This window comes from Thamnophis sirtalis, unplaced genomic scaffold, assembly GCF_051295495.1.
Source record: "Thamnophis sirtalis isolate CommonGarterSnake01/CBP01778 unplaced genomic scaffold, rThaSir2_p1.2 scaffold_12, whole genome shotgun sequence".
Lineage (NCBI taxonomy): Eukaryota > Metazoa > Chordata > Lepidosauria > Squamata > Natricidae > Thamnophis > Thamnophis sirtalis.
In genome coordinates, this window is record NW_028261392.1 from 30,730,756 (window position 1) to 30,748,291 (window position 17,536).

The 17,536-nt window shown below is 40.9% G+C and overlaps 1 protein-coding gene across 2 annotated transcripts in view; it reads right to left on the reverse strand.

Moving 5' to 3' along the window:
* Nucleotides 1–562: 562 nt before the first annotated feature.
* Nucleotides 563–17,536, reverse strand: part of SH3RF3 (SH3 domain containing ring finger 3) — a 210,262-nt gene continuing 193,288 nt past the window's right edge. Inside the window, exons 9-11 of one of the 2 annotated variants that reach the window (XR_015698211.1) lie at nucleotides 11,777–12,114; nucleotides 10,975–11,204; nucleotides 7,473–7,610 (exon numbers count right to left, since the gene is read on the reverse strand). Coding sequence is in view for 1 of the 2 variants with exons in the window: in XM_014063379.2 (XP_013918854.2) it covers nucleotides 7,442–7,610; nucleotides 11,777–12,114 (507 nt within the window). In the remaining variant the exon portion in view is untranslated. Of the gene's footprint in view, nucleotides 7,611–10,974; nucleotides 11,205–11,776; nucleotides 12,115–17,536 lie in introns of both variants that reach the window. The other variant, XM_014063379.2, reaches the window with a different exon arrangement.

The following is a 17,536-nucleotide window of genomic DNA, read 5'->3' on the forward strand; positions in this document are numbered from 1 at the left end:
GTTCACCAGTTTTGGTACGCCCAAATTAATGAGATTTTAATTTAAAAAATGGGACTCTGGCATATGAAAAGTAAAACATTGGTTGCTAGCTGTTTGGCACCCATGAGATCTCCAGGGAAATTTCTAGACCCTAAGTAGATCCCATAAATATTTCTAGGAAACACATTGGTAAGTCACACATACCTAGTGCTTTGGGAATGTGCTCATTATTCACCAGACCAACAAAAGGATAAAATTAAACAGAGATATGAGATGAAGAGCATTCTGAATCCTGATATTAAGGATTTGACAGTGGCAAGTAATGCTCTCCATCTGCCTTATAGTCAATACATTTTGGATTCATTCTGTCCTCTTGGGATTAGGTAAGCTTTCTCCTGCCAATTAAATTCTGCAATCATTATTAACATACTTTACAGCTTCAAAGTACCCCAGGTATTTAAAAAAAAGCACCCCAAAATATTTTAGTATGTTGTGTTTGTGTAGGATGTTGTGCAGCAAAGTTGTTGGAAAGAATTTGATCATCCCATTATTTCTTCATTTATTTAAGGAAGTTACCACGCCATTGAAGGTCTAAAAATTTATGCAAAATTGTGGTTGAAGTCCTGCATAGCAGTTGACAGTGTTATGATTTAACAGAACACAAGAAAAGACATTACTCTTTCCTTCCATTTGTTCCTTTTCAAGCTCCTTTCCAGCTCTCTCTCTCTCTCTCTTTTGAACTCTTGCCTGAATGTTTGTAATGTCTAATTTTCTCTAAGATCTTTTAAAGTTTGATGGGGAAATTAACCATATGGAAACTATATGCCACTAAAAACAAAAGGACTTAAAAATGATTTGCTTTGGCTGGATCTTGGGAATTATTTGAGCTTTGAGCAGGGAGGGTTTGGAAGTGCTCCATGCATGGAATGTGCTACCCAAAGGGAGGCTTTTAGGCTGGAACCTGGAAGACTGGTTCCATTTTATTCAACTGGAGGGGAGGCAGGGAAGAGGAGAAGGGAAGATTGGAGGAGGGGAAGGAAAAGGAGAGGGAGGGAGGGAGAGGGAGAGAGGGAGAGAGGGAGAGAGGGAGAGAGGGAGAGAGGGAGAGAGAGAGAGAGAGAGAGAGAGAGAGAGAGATGCAATTGCTACAGTACAGAGGTTGGTTTCTACTGGTTTGTGCTGGTTCGGGCGAACTGGTAGTGGTAATTTGGCCTGGGTTGCAGAACCAGCAGCAACCCAGGCTGGCCACGCCCCCAAACCGGTTCCCAGGTCTCTGCTGCCGTTGCTGGCATATTTTTTAGTAGTTTTCATGTTCTTCACGCATGTGCAGAACAATTTACATTGAATGCGCACGCATGTGCTAAGTGAATCGGTACCAATGCTAGTAGGAACCCACCCCTGCTACAGTACATTTCTCACAGCAATTGTGGGCTGGATGGTATTTTTCTTAATTCCAAAAGGTAGGGATTGAAATATATGAATGACAGCTGAAAATGTTGGCATGCACTCTACTTAGGACTTCTCATTTTAGGAAGACAAGGATACAGTGCCAAAACTTTAGACTGTCCCATCTGCAACTCTGGGTACATAAAGATGTACTGTACAATTACACTACAGGAAAGGAATATAAGAAAAATAGTTAAGATATTGCTGAACGTATTTGCTTTGCTCTGCTTGTTCTCTTCGGGTTTTTTTTTAAGTACAGAGACCTACAGAGTATTTCAGCATATTAGTATGCAAGTAAAAACTCTTGCATCTGAGTTTTTCTTTTTGTAAAATAATTTCATGCACATTTCTCACTTCAAGTATCAACTGGCTACCCCCTAGTATACAGTCAATAGATCAGCCTCTAATTCCATGAGCCTTTGTCCAAAGATGGATGTCATCAGAAATCAGTCTGCAGTAGGCAAATGCTTGCTTGCTGTTTCAATTAATTTGGGGTCTGACATCATTAATATATGCAAAGCCAAATATACCTTACATTTTGGATGCATATTGGTCTGCATCTTTTGTATTCATAAGGTATTGTATGACAAAAAGGATATACTTTAAGCAGGAGAAAACCATCCCTTTCAGCTTAGTGAGAATATTTTGGGAGATGTTTCTGACATCTAAATGAGACCTAGCACATACATGACTATAAATATTCTTCCACCTCTTAAAAAATGTTAGCAATGTCACCAGCCAACTTGTAGATTTATTTCTTGTCTCCCTATTTATTGCACCTTTAGGTTTCTGGTTATAGGAAGCGTCTGTTGCCTGAAATGTTGTGGCTTGAGCTGGGTTACAAAACTAAATAGTGTTTAGAATGATACATTTCTACAATAACAAATCATGTTATCTTTTTCCTCTGATGGTAAAACAGAGAGTAAGAAAAATTGCAATGCTCTGTGCTTTGTGGGAGACTGCAGTGTTCTTTTTATTGCCAAGAAGAAGCCAATTAAAGTGAATTGTCCTGGAAAAGCTTCCCATTCTCCAGAAATGATCATCCATCTAGATGGAACACCATGTCTTCATGAGACCTTCCACATGTTATTGTAAGAGAGAGGACCTTGTAGTATTTAGCAGTATTCCAGAAGACTTCCCCACCCATTTGGTTAAGCATTAGCATCTTCACAGTGTTGGATCTTTCAGAATCTGACATTAGCTCCTAGAACTGATAAAAAAAATCCTAGAGAAATAAAATCTGAGTTTATGAACAGATATTCTTTTAGCAAAGAATGGGCTGAATCCAGATACGCCAGGTATCTCCTGCTAAATCTCACAATGTGGCTTTGCTGAAGAAATGGGAAACCAGTATTTTATTGGGCAGAAGAAACCCTATTAGACAAGTTGAGACAGGACACAGCTGATCTTAAAATGGGTGGGTAACTATTGGCCAGGTGCAACTAGCTGCTTTTCCCGGAATTGCATTCTTACCCCTCCAGAAACGGTTCCCCACTGTAATAGGAGAAGCTTTAAAACGGTCTCTGTCTGATCTATGGAATCAATTTTGAAGTCTCACTGTAACTTGGAAGAATGATATTGAAAGAGGAGTAGCAACGTTTGGTAGCCAATCTCTTTCTTTGGAATTCTACCCTTGAATTGCAACTAGAATTTTTTTTAAAAACAGTCTCCTTTATCAAACAACAGAAATCCCTTTTAAAACCTGATTGCAGCCTGAAAAGTGGATTCCCTGAGATGGATCAGGATTACTGGGGAGACAGATTATTCTCCAGCAATATCCTATGTCTACTTCCCTCTGCATCAATTAGCAGTCCCAACTGGCAACATTAAAGTTTTGTTGGGAAGAAAAAACTCCTAATTTAATCAGAGCAGTAAGATGTGCTTAGATTTCGGTAGAAACAAAAAGTCCCTTTGGAAGGCACACTTTTTGACCATCTGCATCTTCTCCTCAACTTGCAGGAGATTCCACAATAATGCATGTTTTGAGTTCAGAAGATGCTAAGAAGGTTGTGCTGTCAATGCCTCCTCATTGAAGGATCAGCAAGATGGCAGATGCAATTGTGTGACAAAAATCCCATCTCTTTATACAGATGCATTATATTGACTCATATACAAAAGTATGGAGCTTTGATTTGCCACATTAGCCTTTTGGACACGTTATCTTAACACATATTTTCCTATTCTTCCCCCCTTCTAGTATTTTTGCACAAGTGCAAGGTCTGCCTCCCCCCTCCCAGATCAAATGAATGTTGACCCATTGGTTGCAACAGGAATTGCATGAATGTCTGGCTTGGGTGACAAGCTGGTTGGTCAATCCCTGAAACAGCCAATGGAACAACCATGCAGGAAAATGTTAGGAGGGAAACAAAAGTTACCCCAGAAGATGTATCTTTTTCAAAGGGGCATCAACGGAGGCAGACCTACTATGAAGCTTCTTTTTGGCTTTGGCTCCAAAGCACAGCCCTCCCTAACTTTAGCTTATTCCTGGGTTGGGTCCAAGTAGGATGTAGAAGGTGGTCTGCACTAGAGCTAGAGGAAAGACCTGAGACACAGGGCAAAGTCTTTCAAGGAGATTTTTAGTTGCCCTATGGATCAGAGATTCCTTCTGCCCTTTATACACCATCCTTTATTTATCATAGCACAATGAGATTTCTTGTTGAAGTGATTATCAGCTGCTTTCCTTCCACTCTTCTTTCTTAGGAGTTAACTTAAGAATTTGGCATCATGCCCTGGTTTTCTCATATGGCCTCATTCTGTTGACTAGAAGCCAGGGCTTCTCTTCTGCATAAAAAGGAGGTATTTTTCTCAGGCTTGAAGCAAGTCAAAGTGCATCCAGAATCCCTCATCTTCATTATGAAACCTGATTCATGCAACTGATTCAAGGGAAAGGTTTGCTTGCCTGTGTTTATCAGGCACAATGGGGCAATGGTTTTGCAGATGTTGAATTCCAATTAGGAAGCAGGTCCAATTGTGTGAGATGTTAAAAGCTATAATTCACCAACATCTTCAGAGCCTCAGGAGGATCACTAATTCCCTACACTGGTACTTGGGAGTCAAGATCTACCAGACATAACAATTACCTCTACAACAACAATTTCCTAATAGGTGTCAAAAGGCATTCTAAAAACTGGTCCCTATTTATAAAGAAGTCCTTTACTTATAAGGAATATCAGGGAATACATTTCTTATAATTAGAAAATTATATTGTACAAAACCTCCTTCTCTTTGAAATCCTGATAAAGAAAAGCACCAATCAAAATTGAATATTAAAAGAGGTGCTAAAAAGTATTTTGAAACCAATGAAATAGCCCAAAACTATTGGGCATCAATTCAATACTGGTGGTTTTCTAGCAGTATTTTTAATTTGGGGGAAAGGGGGAGCTTTGATCTGAGCTGGTGATGAGCTGCTCAATATCGACAGAAGAAGGGAATGGGAAGCCCTAAAAGATGACATTCAATCTAAAAGTAGGTTCTGGTTTGTACTCATTCAGGTTATCCAGACAGCCACTTTTATGTACTTTCCTCCTTTCCTTAGAGCAGCAGGAATACACAATGAGCTCAAGTGGTTTTATCTCAGGGCAGGGCAGTTTGTTGACTTTTCCCTCTGTATTGTAAACCAGTTTCAGTGCAGCTGTTGGTGTATTCCTGTCGCCCTTTCCCTCACTCCCTTGATTTATTTCACTAGTGGGAAGTCCAAACACAATCACTGTCCCAAATGTGAGTGAGGCAGAACTGGGGACTTCAGTACTCCCTAATCAGTTCCTTTGATATATTTTTTTCTTTCCCGGCAAATCTATTGATCTTCTTTGAGAATGATTTCCCAGTGTCAACAGCAGTCAAAGGGAGGCAGGGAATATTGATCTCTCAGTCTTCTGGAAAATGGGAGATCAAAACCTCAATCTTGTGGCGAGAACAAGCAGGATTTTTGAAAGCTATGGCCCTGGGCGTTTTCTCCTTCCCACCCACTAAGCATTTGTAAATGATGGGGGAGAGTGCTTTCCACACAGGTTCAAGTCAAGGGAAGGTATTCAAAAATCTAGGAATGGCTTTCCAAGCAGTCAAGCCTTAGATGAAGCAACAGGTGGAGGAGAAACCGCTTCCCCCTGCTTGCCTTTATGGGACTTGTTCTCCAAAGAAAGCTGTGCTTGCAGTCCCAGATCCTTCTCCCAGGAGGGTCTTTTGATCTGTTGATGCTGCTCTGAGTTTCTGCAACTGACAACTAGATTAAATAGGTGAATCATCCAGGCTGGGCCCTTCACCCTCCAGCTCCTTGGACCAACAATTTCTCTGTTCCTTTGCTGCCTCCATGTCCTCTGCACAGAGGGAAAGGGTTGCTTCTCTTCTTAGTACTGCATGGACAAGGACCAGCAACAAAATACAGGCCAAAATGAAGTACAAGCAGCCAGTGACTACTAAAGAGATCGAAGGCTGCCTTCCACTGGCAAAAGTCCCAGCTCCAACCCCAATGCTCTGAGCCAGATTTTCTCCAACATCTGAAAATTTCTACACCTTGTTTGGCTATGTAGTAAATTTGGCTGACTGCTCGCTTCCAGGTGACATGCCCCCCCAATCAAAAAAAGGCATTTGATGCTCAGTGCAGGAGATGTTGCCTTGCCAGGGATGAGCAAGAGCTTCCCTGTTGCCCATAGCCCTCTTTGTCTCCCAGTTCTTCTCGACCAGCTTCTTCTAGAGCCGTGATGGCGAATCTACGTGTGCCTGAAGTGGTACGCAGAGCCATGTCGCCTGGCATGCACAGAGTCCCCCGTTCCTCTTCCGGATTTCTGGGGTTGGAACTGGGGCTTCTGCCAGTGGAAGGCAGCCTTTCATGTGCAAGCGATGATCACCTAGCCTTCATGTGTGTGGCAGTGCCGGAAACTGGAAGAGCTGGTCTTCCGTTTTCCGGCGTAAGCATGCGTGCCAGCCAGCTGATCGTCGTGTGTGCATGCGCTCCAGTAACCGGAAGACTAGCTTGCAGAAACCGGAAGTTCATTTTCCAGCTTGCACATGCCCCTAGGGCAGCTCCTCTTCCATTTGGCAGCCCTGCTGAGCATGCATGCGTGCTCCCTTTTCAGCACTCTGTGCCAAAAAGGTTTGCCATCACTGTTCTAGGGCTTCCTACTGAAAGCAAGATATCCTTCCACAACCCATCTGTCTTGTTAGCGCCAATGCTTTTTAGGGACTTGGGGGTTTGGATGTGGAAATAGCCATTCCCTGGAAGACCTGTACCCAAGTCCTGTCTCCACAACTCACGGAAATAGCTACACACACAAAGTATCTGGTATCTCTTACAACTCTTACAAAAGGCTTTCCTGCAGCGGATCTACTGGGCCAACTGGAGATATGCAGATTACTGCCTCTGACTGCATCGACCCCTCTTGGTGGTCAGCTTGGGAAGCTTTGGACTGAGAAGGGAAGGAAACGCCACTTCCAAACCAAATCAACGAAAGCCAAATTTGGGCTGTGGTGGCAGGCTGGGAATGTCATCACGAGGACATGGAATAGAGTACTTTTGAGGTATATGTGGAAATAAATTATATTTTGGGCTTCTGGTTCTTTCTACGTGAGCAATATTTTCTGCATGAGCCCAGTATTTGGAGGACAGACAACAAACATTCCCTGGCTGCCCTCTTAAACCCAGTTCCTCTTTCTCTTCCCTCGGCCAATAATAAGAACACTGCAGCTCAGAGAAATAAATTACAGCGATACAACACGTTTCTTTTCTTTCCCAAACGGAATTCCTCTATCATTTACATGAAATACACTGGCTGGGTTTTAACTTGTGTCCTCTCCATCTCTGGTCTGTTCCATGTAGAAGGCACAACTCCAACATACTGCTGTATGTACTGTTTGAAAGCGCCGCCAGACCCCTTGTTTCCAGGTGGTCAATCATTGAGCCTTTGGGAATCATAATCATGGCTCTCTCCCATTATGGCACTTTCCCTTTGTTGCTGCTTTATATGGTTTTTGTGCTCCAGCGTTTCCTCCAGGACGTCCCTCAAGTCCACAACCCAAGCCTTCAAAAGCTCTCCACGAAGCTGCCGGGGAAGAGGCCTGACCTGCCATTCCGCTGTAACGTCCCTTTGTACCAACCATCTTCCCTTTTCTTGTGGACGAACACAATGTCACCCTCCTTCAGTTCAATCTCAGCTTCGCTCTGCGGGGGATACGGGACCACGACACGATATCTTCCAGGAAAGAAAAGGGGGGGGGGGAAAGCTTATTGCAGATACTGTGGATCCATTTACAAAGCAACATGTTTATTCTGTGTCAACCTCAGCCATTAGCAGCCCCAGAGACAGACCTGCTCAGGATTAGCCATCATCTTTGCCACCTTGCCATTGCAGGAAATACCAGAAGAATCAATACACCATGCCAGATTATGTCTATGTGTGCAAAGCTTGCCATGCAGGTATTGTTCTGATCGAAGATTCTCCAGAGCATGAAGCAAACTTCTTGTCCCAACAAAAAAAACCGTTTTATTAATGTACTGTGAATTCTGCTTATTCACAACCAGAAAAGTCTTTCAAGGGAGGATTTACAGTCATAGACCTTATCTGGCTTGGGGAGCTGCTAGGCTGATATCTGCAAAACTTGGCAAGGAGTCTCGGAGAGTCACGAACCAATTAAGTGAACTAATTGTCTCCTGCAAACTCCATTCCCTTTTTGCTCCTCTTTTATTTCCTCTGGGAGGGGCCATTCATTGTCCACCTGTGGCCTTACTTGCAAGTCAACCCCTGTTCTTTAGCTGTTCCCTTTGTCTGGCAAATCTGCACATGTGCATACTGGGAACAGGATCCAGTTGTTTGTTTGCCTCACTGATGTCTGACTCTGAAGGCAGCTGATAACTGGCATATGGCTCTTGCCCCCTCTCTGCCTCTGACACAGAGCCCTCATCAGAGCCTTCCCCAGACTCCAGGACTGGCCCATGTTCCTCCCCAACCCCCTCTGAATCTGTTGCCAGCTCCGCAGGTGGGCCACAAGAGGCATAATGTGGCATACATACTTAATGTTGATTGCATATGTATATTTATTTATACTCTGATTTAAAATTAATTGGCAAGCCCCTCCCCCCAAATCTGATTGTCACCTCTCTTATACGGGCAGATGTACGGGCAAAGTTTGGCATGGAAGATCTTGTTTGACTGAGATAACATTTCCTATCAAATTGCCTATGGCAGAGCTGCTCCTCTTATATTTAGGGTGCATTGCCAATTTCAACCGTGTGTAACTAAGCGTTTGCATTATTTTAAACACGTGTCGGCTAATTGCATTATTACATTGCAGCAATTTTAGCTAGAACAATGCCAACTAATCTTGCAACGCCATATGGATAAACAAAACGAGAGAAAGTTAGCCATCGTTCACTGGACCGTATCATTTTGGCAAAAGGATGTGTAAACTTCTCTTTCCCAGAATTCTTCAGATTGATATGTATTGCACTGATACAACAATCTTGACTTTCATTTAGATTCCCCAAATGCTTTTAAAAAAATGAAAAATTAGTCTTAACTACAAAATTTCCACTGAAGGGTTGGACATATTTCCAATGAACAAATAATGAAACTTTAAAGTGATACATATGGATACATACTTAGAGACACACGAGATTTTCTCTCTTAAAAATATTGACTATATATCCCTTTGTGGGTTTTTTTTGTGTTCAAAACCTAGCACAAATAACTAGCCATTAAGTCTCAAGAGAATGCTCTGCTGTTTTGCCAAACCAGGCTAATGCAATGTCAGTCCTTAACCTAGAGCAGGGGTATTTCTATGACAACCTATAGCAGTTCTCATAGGGAAAAACTTCCAGGGGGCTTGTCTCAGTTCTGTTTGTGCAAGTCTTCAAGATGACAGGTGCTGCCTGAGCAATGACTCCAGCTTCATTGCACAAAGTTGCCAGAGGCTTGCGAGCATGACACACATGGCTGTTATCTAAATTAGGCAACCACTGGTTTGGTTGTTACCTTCCTTGATCTCAGTGTCCTCCTATTAACTCCCCCTAATCTTTTTAACATCTTCCCACTGGCCTGTCCTGATTCTGTCTGCCGACTCCTCCAATGTCTTCCAACTGGCCCAGTCAGGCCACATCTTCCCTGTTTTCCCCACTGGCCTGCTCACACCTCTGTCTTCCTAGCATCTTCTCGCTAGGAAAAAGATCATTCTTAGCAACCTCTCAGACACCCATTCTGATTTCTCCAACATCCTTCTGCATCCCTAGTAGTGTTGATCTTCCTGAAATCTCCCATTTTTAGTTGTGCTTTACAATACCGGTTAAAACTGTGTGTTTATTCCATGTAGAATGAAAAAAGAGAGCTATGTGTTAAAGAAGCAGCAATTGATTCTCATGAACCAGACCAAACAGACTAGCTAACCTTCTTGGTGTCATATCCTTGTACTATTGTCGTGTTTTGTCTCTGAACAGAGAGATACCAGTCTTGATGCAATCCATTTCTATCCATATATTTTTTCTTTGCCTTTCTCTCAACACCTGTCATAGCATTAGATGGGCATGGAAAGAAAGATACCTGAAGGCAGAGTGGCTGGAATGGCAGCATTATACGTTGTAGGAGTTCGAAAGGTAACAGCAGCTTCTGGTCATGAAAACCTTTAAGGGCTTTCTCTGTACTTGCTTATATTTTTAACAAGCAACAACCCTACATAAACAATAGTCCAAAATTTGACTGTAGCATAATGGACATTATCTTGAAGTTTTTGATCAGACTCTGTGAACAATATGGAATTGGCTAGAAAGGCCAACTTTTTGTCAGCCCCAGATTTTAAAAAACACATACCTATAATCCTGTTTACATAATATCAAATATCTGAATTCATATCCTGGATTGATTAGAGGTGAATTTTAACCCAGGCTGAGCAGTATTAGGAGACTGAAATTCTGGTCATCTGGAAGACTAATCTAGTTTTGTTTTATCAATGTCTCATGTGGCAGTAAACAAAGGCTAAATCTTGAACATCTCAAAAAGTATATTGCTATAGTTTTTGTAATGAACAGTAGAACTAGATTTGGCACAAGAGTTTGTATGAGACTGGATAACATGTGTCCAAATCAGTCTTAGCTGTTCCAGGTCTTAACCTTTCCTATTTCAAACATCCAATACAATGAATGTATTTTTTTAAAAAAATCTAATTCCAATGAAAGCTCTAGGAGTGACATTGAAAACCAAAGTTTTTGAGAGCAAAGATGTCAGTTTTGTCAACTGTCAGCTGTTGACCAGCTCTCAGGCCAAGAAGGACAAGGGGGAAAAAATCTGTAAAGCTAAGGGGAAGGTAGAACAAAGGTACACCAGTTTGTTCAGTTTCTAGTAGCTTCATGCAAATAAGCAATACAGATTTCATATAGCCTTCCTGTATTAAAGGGCTGGGAAGTTTCTGCTGGGTTTACGCTGGGGTGCCTGAACTAAGCTAGTTGTTTAGCTTCATTCAATATACAAGTAGCCAAGGAAACATCTCAAGGGCAAAATCAAAGATGAAAACATGTTTCCCAACTTCTACTGTGGGTCAATCAAGGGAGATGGACAAGCCATCACTCACAGTAATGAAGGCTCTCCTTAATGTCATCTCCCTGCATGGCCATTCACCAGGAATCTTTGTTCCAGAGATTCACTTCTGGAGTTGAAACCAGATGGTGGAAGAATGCTTGAAGAGATGTGTAATGAGATTAAGAGTGGCAGACAGAGAAAGATGCAGTACACTTTGCCTTTGTACCATTCAGTTCTTTCAATTGGATTCCAATATTTGTTTTATATGTGGACTGGGTGGATCTATTTTGAAAGATAAAGGAAGGCAGTAATTTGGAGTTAGTCCAGTAACTAGATAGAATACTTATGAATGAAATATGAAACTTCTAAATGCTGAGTATTTGGGTGTACCTAGTAGTGGCTGGTGTCATGTTGTAAATTGGCAGTGATTCTTCACTATGGATCAGACGGGCACCACATGAGACATGAAGCTTTGGGTACACATTTTTAAAAAGGCACTGACTATATTTATGAGAACAAATGGATGTAGAATGAACTTCCAGATTAATATAGCTGCTCAAGTAATTCCAAGACTAAGCTCCTCACAAAAAGATGAAATTAATATTCCTTATTGATTAAAAATATACCAACTGTTAAGGAATAAAGATCAATTCTTCCATTCTAGAAGAATTCTGATTGGTTTGCTTTGATAATAGGAAAAAAAGCCGAAACAAACTGCAAATATACCCTTGCTGTTGAAACAAATCTTGTGCTGTGATATTAGGAAAAAAAATGGCCTTAATTGAAAGTGTTTGGAAATGCAAATCTGTAAATAGGGAATTTTCATTGCATGGTGTTTGCACTCAAGGCCTTACCTTTCTCGATTCAACGGCTTAGCTTCTGGGTGGCTGGTTGCCATTGAAGGTGGCAGTTGCCTTATGGGAGAAGGAATAGAAAAATTCAGATCCAAAGATCCCGTCTTTCTGTGCAGAGGCTCCATCTCCATTGCGCCTTGCATTTCACTCTCGATAGGGCACGATCCTGCCCTCCCATGGCTAGAGAGAGAGGACAGTTCAGGTCCCATTGCGCCCTGCAGCATCCCTTCCACTATTGCCATAGGATCGTGTGTTGGAGACATGGAGGGAGGAGAGCGGGGTTTCTTTTTCGTGGACGCTCCTGCTAGAAGTTTCAAGAGTCCGCTTTTCTTTTCTTTCTGCATGAGGATCACATAAACCATTGATGGTCTGATTAGGCAATTGAAGTAAACATCATCACCTGTTTTTCATATCCACCAACACAAAAGCTAAATAGTCTTGCAGCAGGCAAAGTATGGACCTCTGGGGGGATGCATCTGTGTTTTTGTGTACCTTGGTGTGCATATGCATATACTACAAACCCAAATATTCATCCAGGTTGTTGCACTGAAGGATTTTATTTAGGCAGAAAAATAAACAAGAAAGCAAGCAACATTTCCACATTATCTTTGCAAAGATGGTTATGTCCTTATGGACTGTAAATGCGATGTTCAATACCGGAGTTGGTATTATGTTTCATTGCAATAAGGACAAATGATTCATCCCAGGGAGGGAATAGGCAACTCTAAACTGCTGAAATTTGAAAAGGCAATAATGTTTGAGTCTACCCATGGGGGAAACAGAACACTGAATGTCTAAGTCCTTGGTGCAACAATAAATTGGTTGTTCCTACAAGCATGTTGTTTCTCTGCTTATTTCTCTTGCTTCTCTCCTTTTGACTGATCCCAGTACTGGGGCCTTTGTGAGATCAGAACATGAAATCAATATGTCCTTGCAATGCACAATTTTCCCTTTCACCAGATCTTTTAAGTCAGCCTTGACACTATCCTCTTTAGCATACAATTATAGTGGATCATTCTGACTAGCAACGATGGGAGTTGCAACTGATCATACAAGCAAGCCCCAAGTAGTTTGTAAGTTTCTTCTAAATATTTGTTAATTTTGTTAATTTAACTGTCTTTCCAGGAAGCACAAAGTGGTATATGGCGCTATACTCTCTCATTTTGTTCTTGCATTATTTCAATCTCAGTTAAACTGAAAGATAGTAGCTAAACAGAGGTTATCCCGGTTATAATACCATGTTTCCCCAAAAATAAGACAGGGTCTTATTTTCTTTTGACCCCTGAAATAAGTACTTGGCTTTATTTTGGGGGAGGTCTTATTATGTTTGAGTTGAAGGAGGCGGTGAGTGTGGTCGCCTCATGGCTACTGCTGTGTTGCAATATTTTCGGGGAGGACTTATTTTCAAGGGAGGGCTTATTTTAACGCATGTGCTCAAAAGCACAATTGGGCTTATTATCTGGGGAGATCTTATTTTTGGGGAAACAGGGTACACAGGTAGTCCTCAACCATTCATTTAGCAATTGTTCAAAGTTACAGCCACACTGGAAAAAGTGATTTATTATCAGTCTTGCAGTTATGACTATTGCAGAATTCACACATTCACATGATCAAAATTTGGGTGTTTTGTAACCAACATGTATTTTTGCGGTCACCACAGGTGGCGTTGCCAGCTGTTTCCCACAAGCAAAATCTTTGGGGCAAACCAGATTCATTTAATAACCATAGCAAAAATGACTGTAAATTCAGGCATGATTCAATTAACAACCACCTTGCTTTGCAACCAAAATTTTGGTTCCAGTTGGTTCCTTGACTTATGATTTTGTGATCATAAGTCAAGGACTACCTGTAGCTTCCTTGTCCTTAATCTGCCACTTTAAACATGGTTTTCTATTCCATTCCATTTCAACTTTCAATTTAGCCTCTATCTATGCTAAATTTAAAGACAGATAAATAGATAACACAAATAAGCATATACAACAATCCATCTTAAATCCTACTATATAGCCCTTGACAAAGCCTTGATGATAAGTAACAAAATGTGCACTATAGGTTGTATAAAAATCTTATCAGAAAAGCAACACAGAAACTGTCTGATTGTCTGGAGACTGCTGTGAGAAAGGGAAAAATAAGGTTTTGCTACAATGTTATATAAAACCTGCAATATAAAAGACCACATGTAATTCATTCTACCTCTGGCGTGCCATAGGTGCAGAAACAATGTGCTATGGGGAGTTTGTGATACCTGTCCTGTAAGGTATGCTGAAAAAAGGACATTAGAAGTGAGCCCACAGTTTCTAAAAACAATTTGCTTACTGCTAAGAATGCACACTAGAAACCTTTTTCTGTATAATATGTATGAACATATGGGGGAATTTAAATGTTTTAAAGCCAAAGTTTGAGAAAAAAACAATTTCCCACTTCATAACATTACTACAAGATAAAACAATGTGCACTGTCTCAATTTTGTCATTTCTTCTATTTATTTATTTTTTGGAAATTCCCCTTATATGTGTCAGGAAAGGCAGGAGTTTCCTTCTAATCTATTGGTAAATTAATCTGGCAAGATATATAAAATATTTAATGTTAATTAAGGCAATGTGTTTCACTTATTTATAGGTTTGCAGACTTATCAAATCAAATCTTCATTATGGTCACAGACTAGCATATGAAGACGTACAGTAATTCACAATTAATCAAGGATAAGTTTAATTATTATTTTACAGTGTATTTGTCTTGTTGAGCTTTATATCGAACTGGATACCAGAATAATACACCAAGATCAGAGAGCACCATGAACCTCATGGCTTTCTTTTTCATTTTAGTTTTCTTATTATTAAAATTTACAAGATGCCCAACTCCCAGGGACTCTATCCCAATCACATTAAACCACCATCTGTTTCTATATATTTTATGGAACTGATGTTTCTCCGGCTTTGCTATTGCTACATTTCATCCTGATTTTCAACAGTTGTGAGTCAAGAGTTCACTTTTTCTTGCCTGGCAGTACAGAGTATTCATCAATACAACACTGAAAAAGTGTATGCTCTTGCTTTTTAAAACTTTGGCAAGTCTACCCAGTTTGGGGTTGGGCAGCCTTAAAACATGCTAGCTGAATTTTGTTTTGCCCTAATTAGATTCAACTTAATGGGATCCAGACCCAGATGCCGAAAAAGTAATGTCTTAATAATTTTTTGGAATGGAAACAAATATTTAGGCTGATTGGCGAGATCATCTATAAAATGTTGAATTCAGGAAAGCCAGGAAACTACAGACCCATCAGCTTGACCTTAATACCAGGGAAGATTCTGGAAAAGATAATCAAGCAATGAATCAGCAAACACTTAGAAGCAAACAAGGTAATAATCAAAAGCCAACATGGGTTTGTCAAAAACAGATCATGCCAGACTAATCTTAAAGCTTATATTCTTTGATGAAGTGACAAAATTAGTGGACCAGAGGAATGCTGTAGATATAATTTACTTGGACTTCAGTAAGGCATTTGACAAAGTAGACTATAATAACCTACTACTTGATAAAATAGAAAAATGTGGGTTAGACAGCATCACCACCAGATGGATTCGTAACTGACTGACCAACCACACTCAACATCTAGACCTCAATGGAACTGCATCTACATAGAGGGAGGTATGCAATGGGGTACCTCATATCTCTGTTTTAGGCCCAGTAGTCTTCAACATATTCATCAATGATTTGGACAAGGGGATAGATGGGGAACTCATAAAATTTATAGACGACACCAAGCTAGCGGGAATAGCCAACACTCCAGAAGACAGGCTTAAGATACAGAAGGATCTTGACAGATTTGAACATTGGGTTCTATCTAACAAAATGAAATTCAATGGTGAAAAAAGTAAGGTTCTACATTTAGGCAAGAAAAACAAAATGCACAGGTACAGTATAGGTGGTACCTTGCTCAATAGTGGTGACTGTGAAAGGGATCTTGGAGTCCTAGTGGACAACCATTTAAATATGAGCCAGCAGTGTGCAGCAACTGTCAAAAAAGCCAACACAGTTCTAGGCTACATAAACAGAGAGATAGAATCAAGATCACGTGAAGTGTTAATACCACTTTATAATGCCTTGGTAATAGCAGTGGACTTAGCAGTGGACTTATATACCGCTTCATAGGCCTTTCAGGCCTCTCTAAGCGGTTTACAGAGAGTCAGCATATTGCCCCCAACAATCTGGGTCCTCATTTTACCCACCTCGGAAGGATGGAAGGCTGAGTCAACCCTGAGCCGGTGAGATTTGAACCGCTGACCTGCTGATCTAGCAGTAGCCTGCAGTGCTGCATCTAACCACTGCGCCACCTTGGCTCTTTGGTAAGCCCACACTTGGAATACTGCATTCAGCTTTGGTCGCCACAATGTAGAAAAGATGTGGAGACTCTAGAAAGAGTGCAGAGAAGAGCAACAAAGATGACTCGCGGATAAAACATATAAACAATGGTTGCTGGAACTGGATATGTCTAGTCCTAGTCTTATGAAAAGAAGGACTAGGGGAGACATGATAGCAGTGTTCCAATATCTCTGGGGTTGCCACAAAGATGAGGAAGTCAAACTATTCTCCAAAGCACCTAAGGGTAGAACAAGAAGCAATGGGTGGAAACTAATCAAGGAAAGAAGCAACTTAGAACTAAGGAGAAATTTCCTGACAGTTAGAACAAGTAGTCAGTGAAACAACTTGCCTCCAGAAGTGGCAAATGCTCCAACACTGGAAGTTTTAAAGAAGAAACTAGATAACCATTTGTAGGAAGTGGTGTAGGGTTTCCTGCCTAAGCAGGGGATTGGACTAGAAGATCTCCAAGATCCATTTCAACTCTGTTATTCTATATTCTAATTGGGAAGAATGAATTTGGAAAATGACTAGATCAGTTTATCTGAAGGGCTTTAAACAAAAACGGAGGGGGGAGGGTGACCAAACTTTAGGACCTAATCCCACGCATAAACCGCAACATAACCTGTCAAACGAGAAGATGGGAAGGAAGGAAGGAAAAACTCAGATACAAAGCAGGAAATGTAAGAGGCATATCCAGGGTAAGCCACAAAGGGCTCAGATGCTTATACAGTATCACTGCAGCTGCCAAAAAGCCAATGCAATCCTAGGCTGCATTAACAAAGGGATAGAATCAAGATCATGTGAGGTGTGAGTATTGCTTTATAAGGTAAGAATACACTTGGAATTCTGCATTCAATTTTAGTCACCACAATATTAAAAAAAAGATGTTGGGACTCTGGAAATAGTGCAGAGAAGAGCAACAAAGATGAGTAGGAGACTGGAGGATAAAACATATGAAGAATGATTGCAGGAATTGGGTATTTCTAGTCTAGTGAAAAGAAGGACTAGGGGTGACATGATAGCAGTGTTCCAATATTTGAGCGGCTGCCACAAAGAAGAGAGAGTCAACCTAATTTTCAAAGCACCAGAACGCAGAACAAGAAACAATGGATGGAAAATAATTAAGGAAAGAAGCAACCTAGAACAAAGTCGAAATTTCATGACAGTGAGAACAATTACCCAATGGAACGGCTTGTCTTCAGAAATTGTGGATGCTCCATCACTGGAGGCATTTAAGAAGAGATTGGGCAGCCAATTGTCTGAAATGGTTTAGGGTTTGAGCAGGGAGTTGGACTAGAAGACCTCCAAGTTCCCTTTCAATTCTGTTATTCTGTTCTTTTCTTAATTACTATGTGCAAAATGGAATAAAAAACTGTCTTGATTAGTTCTATTCTTCCA